Source organism: Aythya fuligula, chromosome 1 (assembly GCF_009819795.1).
Source record: "Aythya fuligula isolate bAytFul2 chromosome 1, bAytFul2.pri, whole genome shotgun sequence".
Taxonomy (NCBI): Eukaryota; Metazoa; Chordata; class Aves; order Anseriformes; family Anatidae; genus Aythya; species Aythya fuligula.
Genome location: NC_045559.1, coordinates 3,991,273 through 3,998,769, shown reverse-complemented (window position 1 = coordinate 3,998,769; position 7,497 = coordinate 3,991,273). Strand labels below are relative to the sequence as shown.

The following is a 7,497-nucleotide window of genomic DNA, read 5'->3' as shown; positions in this document are numbered from 1 at the left end:
CTGATTGCCAAGCTTTCTAATTCATCAAGATCTCTCTGCAAGGCCTCCCTGTCCTCGAGGGTGTCAACAGCTCCTCCTATGAAAGTTTTGAAGAGAGCAATGGTTATGGGATATCCAGAGTCAGGGGGCAGAGGCAGGGACGCTAGCCATCACTGTTGGCATCCAGTATCACTCTAGTGGAGCTTCCTTGAAACCTGCAAGTAGACCTTGATGTGTGTTGAGTTATGCTGATGTGCAGGTCTCCACCGTCCATACAAAGTGATCTTTGCAGGGTCAGGATCTTGCTTTTTGGTTAGCAGATGTCTGTCAGGAGGTGGAGACAAGTTCATAGCCTTCAGCTGCAACTCCTGGCTCCTTTGCCTCTTGGTGATGCTGATTCTTGGATAGTGAATTAATTCTGCATGCACAGCTTTGCCTAAAAGAAAAAAAAAAAAAAAAAAAAAAGGAAAGAGCTGAAATTATTCCCTCTGACTTCTAGAAAATGAGAGTTTGATGACATTAGGAAAACAGCATCTCAAATCCAGAAATATTTCCACTCTCCTCTCAGTTAACTCTCATTCAATAAATTGCCATCTTTCCTGCATCACGCATGCATCCATTTTCATTCAGCGTAGCACAGGAGCATCAATCCCACTAAAGGCAGCCGTCTTCAATGCAGTTCTTCTGACTTGGATCAGAAGCTCAGTTCTTCCACTCTCTTTAACCACAATTGATTAAGGATATTAAGGAGTTTATTACTTCTTAATATCATATGAGAAGGGTTTCCATATGTTGCATTATTCTCCAGAGTGGGCAAAACTCCCTTGTGCTGATGATGCGAGGTGCAGCATTGATGAACCCCAAGTAAGTTTCATTGGGTAGTTTATTGGAAGAGAGGTTGCAGGTGGCCCTTTATAAAAAGATGTATTTCATCCTTAATCTTCAGATACCTTACAGTATCTTTTCCACTGGGAAATTAAGCAGACACTCTCCATATCCATTGCAGCTGCTTCTAGTGTTAAATTAAACTGCTGCTATTACAGTGAGCCATTGCTGGAGCTGAGTGTGTTGTTCCTTAATTGTTTATGGCTGTGGATTTGAGCCAAGTAGCAGTTCTGCAGTGGCAAACACTGGAGAGATGACCTGGAAAACAGATGTTTGGGCCAAAGCCAAGGTGGTTTCAGGAAAGACAGTGAGAGAGAAGCAGGAAGCCAGTTATCTGTCTGATTTATTGGACAGGGTGAAGAAATTCACTACAGGGCGGAGTGCTGACACAAAGCTGCTACAACACAAAACTCTGATTCTAGACAGTTTTTGCAAGGTTTATATGGGCAGCTATTGGTTTTCTAGTGCGAGCACTAGGTGAGCCAAACCTACATGCTTTCATGGTGGCTGCAGAACATTTTGTGTGATAGAGTGGTGTATGTGAGGTCCCAGCACAAGTCTTTCAGATCTGATACAATGCAATGGCTTTTTTGAAAGCTGTACTGGCTTTAGGAACCTGATCAAAAACAGTTGGAGCAGTGACATTAGTATTTCACAAGACAAGGTGTTTTCTCAATCTTATCTGTGTTGCAACGACATTGACTTCATGGAAATATGATGAATACCAGGCTCAAACTCTGCTTCCAGAGACATTTTGATTTGCTTTTCCTTTTTTCTTTAGACTAAGTAGGCTTCTAATATTTTGAAAAAAATGAAATGTCTAAATAATTACAGAAGGGGAACAGAATGATATATATCTAATATATGTAATATATATATTATATATATATAGTGTTTATATTATTATATGCATAAATACATACATTTATAAATATTTTAATTCCTGTTAGAGAGATTTTTCCCTACCTAATTTGATCAGATTTCTCTGCTTCTGTCAGTACAGACAAAAATTTGAGCCTTTGTGCCATGGACCATTCATAATCCTTCCACTGTACCACTGAGCAGTGCCATAAATGCCCCTCTCCACAAAGCTAACCATGCTTAAATATCTAAATACAAGTGGTTTTCCAGAGCAAGTTCTTCAGAAACTTGGCTAATGTCTGTCTGCAATCCCCTTCAAAGAGATGCTGCCGTCACCCTGAGAAGAACATGAACGTATGAATCTCTGACATCCAGCCTCAAACGGAGCTTTGCCTTACCCAATTTTTTTCTTCTCTTTTCAAGTACATTACCAAAGAGAGTATCTGAGTCCCTGCTATTTTGCTGCAAACTCAGTCCGTTTTTTAGTTAATTTAACTCAGGAGCTCAAATGGGAAGTAGAGTCTTCCTATGTTGCTCATTGCATGGATTGGCCTTACTTAAGACAATAAATTGAGGGAATCTCCTGCAAAACATTGCCTACTGAAATCTCTGTAAGAATATAGTTGCAGTTTACTGCACAGGCCACCTGTTTGCAACAGTCTCAGAAAGCATGGCAGTGTGATTGCTCAGCACCTGTGAACATTCAGGCCAGAATAGCTGGCAGTTCAGTCCCAGTGCTAACTGTAGCCTTTTCTCTTCATTTTATAACAGGAAGCAGAAGATCTCACAATATCCAAGAGGCAAGTGAAACAACTACCTGCTGAGACCTGGCCATGTGCTAACAGAAAGTTGTTCTGACTTTTACTGTCACACTAGACTTTTGCACAAAAAGGGGCTGATGGAAACTCATCACTCCACACTGCTGGGTAAGAGGGGAGAAACTCAGTCAAAGGATTATGTCTTGGTTTCTCCAGTTTTCCTCTCTCTTTGATGGTCCTGTCTCCTGTTTCTTTGAACGGAGAGTCCAAGTTTTAAAGTCGGACTGGCCAGAGGAGCTCTTATCCTCATTCCTTCACCTGAGAAAATCCTTTCCATGTTGTCCACAACTGTGATGACCAGAGAAGCCCCTCCAGCCAAAGACTGAGCTTGTATATCAGGAAATACCATTTACAGGTAAGAAAATGTCATTCCCAGCAATGAACGTGGATCATCTGACATGTGAAGCTAGAGAAGCTGTCTTTAGGATTGAGCATTATATGTGTAAAAGGGAAGAAAGGCTTGTGGTGCATCCTACCCCACATGTCATTTGACTTTTTGCTTTTGTAGTTGAACAATTTATTTGACTGTTAACAGCTGGTGGTAGGACTCATGCATTCAGCTATGGTGGTCCAAGACACAGACATCTACAGATGAGTTCAAAGTGCCTCTTGCTCCCTGTCGACTAGAGGGGGAGCCAAGAATAACAAGCTCAGGAGTTTAAACAAAAGTTGTTTGGTAAATGCCAGTCCTTGGGTCCAGATGGCACAAAGATGGGCACCAACTACAGCGGTTAATAATTGCTGGCTTCACTAAATCTTCTCACTAGGAGCTCTGAAAGAGCCTGCAAAGAAGACGAACCCACAGGCTTTGTTGTGTTTCCTGGCATCTTGCTTTTATGTGTTTCTGTTTTCAGCTGCTTAGAATTATCCTGAGATCCTTTTTTTTTTTTTTTTCTCCTCCCCTACACAGTGTGGTTCATACGAGCTGAATTTTCTCTTTATAGCTTCACTGATGAATGTGGGTCAGCACCCAGTCAGTTGGATGCCTGAGATCATTTCCATGCTGCATATAAATAGTGTGCAGTTATTTCACGGTTTCATGTTCAGCTTGCAGTCTTCCAACAGCCTTGTATTACCGAAACCCTTTCTATTCTCATAGCATTGAGCTTCGTGAATGCGTGACTCAACATCAATTACAGCAGAGGTTGTCCCAGCCAAGAAATTCCTGATTTGGCTCCTATGTATTGTTGTTCTCATTTCTGACAGCTGGTGTCGAGTCACTAGTCCTCAGAGCTGCTACTGCGGGTCCTTCCAGCCTTGCGATGAGTTCAGCTATGTGGTTAAGCTGACAGCTAAGTTACATTACCTTGTGCACATTAAGCAGTGCTTGGTCAGTCCATCATTTCGCTAGGCAGTGGAGGAAGTCAGAGAGTCTCCAGCTGGATGGATAACTAACGGCTGGCATACCCCTGTCCGGTGGAGATAAGAAGCTGGTTAAAACCAAGGGAATTTTTAGACTCTTCCCAAATATCGCCTGTCTTTTGTTTGACACAGGACTTGTCATGTCTCCCTTTCTGCGTATTGGTTTATCCAACTATGACAGTGGCCCTTACCTGCCATCCCAGGGGGAGGTGATTAATCCTTACTGTGCTGTGATGGTTAAAGAAGCCGTGGAGTCAGGTAAGTGGGGAGGTGTTAAACGTGCATGTGAACTTTTTTAGAAATGTGTGAGTTTTACTTTGCCATTGCTGGTGCATAGGAAGCATGTGGTAAATCCTTATAAGGGTTTGTGAAGTGCTTTTCAAGTCTAAACAACATGCAAGTTTGGGTTCAGAACTGCCTGCAAAAAGTCTGATTTGAAGATGAAGCTTAACAAAGTCTCTTTCTTCGGTGTGAGGTTATTATCAACTGAATTACAGGTCCCAGCATATGACACAGCTGACGAGCTGAGCTATATTCAGTTTCACTTTTATATGAGCAGTTGCTGTTTTGTCAGCTGGGGCTCTAGACAGATAAAGTCTGGGTGTCCTAGGAATATCCTGGAAGGGCTGTCCTTGTTTATCACATTTTTTGAGGAACATACAGGTCCAGTAACTTCCAGCCTAAACAAACAAACAAACAAAACAAACAAACAAACAAAAAATAAAAATAAATGAATAAATAAAACCTCTCAAACATCCCCAGGCTTTGTAGAGGGAGTTAATTTCCCCACATAACTGCTGTACTGTGTGATATGTTTGGAGGTGAAACTGTCTGTTAAGCTGTTTTTTGTTGTTTCTTTTTTTTTTTTTTCTGTGTCTGGATATATGGATTGTTGTACACTTTTCCTAACTGAACAGGAATGATGAATCCTCATTGGGAAAACACTTCGTATATGTCTTATGCATGAAAATAGTCTCAGTGAGAGGATGAAAAGTTTTTCAGTTCTGCTTTTCAACAGTCATTGAGATCAAGACCTTCAATGTTAGGAAATTTCTCATATTGGCTGTTATTTATCTTAAATCTTGGACAAATTCCTAACTCAACTGTTGCAATTCTTTTAAAGATGAATTTGACTCGGAAATCCCTTTTTATGCCTTGAACCCCCCACTACCACCCCCCACCCCCACTCCCAAATCAAACCTTCAGGGGATGTCAAAGTAGTTTTAAAAAAAGAAATTTTAGAATTTAAAAATAATTTGGTATTTCACTGTTTGTTTTGTTGTTTGTTTGGTTGGTTGTTTTTGTTTGTTTGTTTGTTTTTTGTGGTGGTAGTAGTGTTTTTCTTGTTGTTTTATTTTTAAAGAGTCATCATTTATCACACTGAACTTCAGCTTTGTTTAAATTACACTTTCAATGATTCTGAAAGATGTGGTGATTGGTAAAGTCAGAAGGAAAGAAAATGTTGCATGACAAGATATCGCTAAGATTTCACTTTTCACTGAAAATGTGACTTATTTCAGCTCTATGCTGTGCTTGGTTGTTTGCTTTAATGAGACCTTTGAAAGAGCCATAACTCAAACTGAAGCCTCTGTCAGTTCAAAAGTGAATAAAATCAATTTGGGCAGAACAAACCTATATTTATTCATCTTACACAGAGCTGAAATTGTTTTCTGGCACCTAACAAACAAAAATGTACTAACTAGTGGCTATAATTTCTGTGTTTTGGAGAACCTTTAATAATAATAATAATAGTAAATAATAATAATAATACCCTAACAATGAGAAATGAAAAAATGTGTTTGGAAGAACATTTTTTCCATTAGTGAGGATCAAATACAGAAAACAAAATGACATGTTTCTGTTAGGTGGGGTGTAATTGCAGTTTTCTGACGGTTACATATTGAAACAGCCAGAGGAACTCTTCTCTAGTGAATTTCGTCTCTGGTCCTCATCATGTGCGTGATAGCAGCAGGAACCTCACAAGACTGATTCATCGTAGACTCTTGGGGAATCACCCTTGGAAGACGTTGCTCTTAGACACCCTCTGTCAGTAATTGTGTCAATGTCTAACCTCACCTAAAGGTGATTAAGCCAAGGTGGTAGGATACATCTCCCCTATTTCCAGCCTTCTACAAGGATATTGGTATCTGAGCAAGTTGGCCACCCTTGAATTACAGCCCAGGGGATCAAGCAGAGAAGGTGGATTCATCTCATCTTAAGGAAGACACCTAGAATAGGTCTTATGAATTATACCCTAGAAAAGCCCCGTGCTCTCCGCTGACTCTGAGGGTAGTTTAGACAATCTGCTCAGAGGTACGTGCCTGATATTCAGTGAGATGAGCCTAGTGCTAAATGCCAGAAATGATCTCAACATGACCATCCACAAGTTTTGTGCTCAAACAGCCTCAGAGAAGGCAAAAGGCAACGAGGATCACAGGACGAATGTTAGCTGAGAGTATCTGAAATAGCTGCATTCTGGTTTGTGATTTTTGTTCACTACTCTCCAATTCCCAGTTTTCACAGAGCACTTGTAGTGATGAAATTCAAAACATTTTTATTGTGATGCCTCATTATGCAAATTTTGGCTGAATTGGCATGTCCAGGAAACAGAAATGTGTCTGCTGCAAAGGCTTTAAGAGATACAAACAACCCTGACTGCCAGACTTGTGCTCTGTCTAATGCATGCCAAGTATTTCTTCAGATCAAATGATTGCTATACAACAGTAAGAGCTGAATCCATGATAGATCCAATCCCAATTTCCTGCATTTTTTTTTTCTGGAATTATTTTGGTAGATGTGTCTACTGTGGCTTTTGCAAAGACCTTCTATGGACTGGATATATTATGTGTAGCACTAGGAAAGTAAGGGTATTGGTATTTGTTTGTTTGTTTGTTTGTTTGCAAAGGGACAAATGATAGATGATGAGTATGTTAGGTTCCCAAAAAAAGGAGTTTGATTCATTTTGTGTTTATGCCAAAAGTTGCCTCATGTGCACCAGCAGTTATAATTAAGTCACGGGGGCAGAGGACACAAGGTCTGGGAGTAATGCCCGTCATCTGTGGACACAAGGATGTCACAAAAAAGGGCACCCTAAAGAATTTCAGAAGCCCAAGAAGGATCTTAGACTGCCTCTTATATATTTTTGCCACCTACTTATGTCATAAAAAAAGATCTTGGTAATTTGTGATATAATCTTTAAAAAAAAAAACAAAAAACTACACATAGCTAGATACGTTATAGCAATTTATTTCTGATTACAAACCATTCCAGAGATCATAGGCACCTCTGAGGTGTAAAAATATCTGTCCTTTAAAAATGGCTTCTGCCTTCCCAAGCCACCTGGCCTGGTGCCATTTTGACACCTGTCTTGGTGACATTTACTTCGTGAAAGATCCTGCTCCGTGCTTGAACTCAGCAGGCCTGCAGGAGAAGTGCTTCCAGCTACAGTGGGAGCTGCTCCCCAGGAAAGACAGATGCTATTTCATTATTCAGGAGCCAAGGGTTAGACTAATCCTTGGCAGGACTCCACAGACGTCAGTGGGGATGCACTGGGGATGCGTGTCTGATCCCGTGCACTGGCCAGTTCATTCGC

General features: G+C 40.7%; 1 protein-coding gene across 2 annotated transcripts in view; it reads left to right on the top strand.

Annotated features, from left to right (window-relative positions):
- The first annotated feature begins 4,045 nt into the window (after positions 1–4,045).
- The window catches only part of PRKCQ (protein kinase C theta), a 40,007-nt gene continuing 36,555 nt past the window's right edge, over positions 4,046–7,497 (top strand). For both annotated transcript variants that reach the window (XM_032197471.1, XM_032197462.1), the window contains exon 1: positions 4,046–4,163. In XM_032197471.1, coding sequence (XP_032053362.1) covers positions 4,046–4,163 — 118 coding nt within the window. The remainder of the gene's footprint in view (positions 4,164–7,497) is intronic.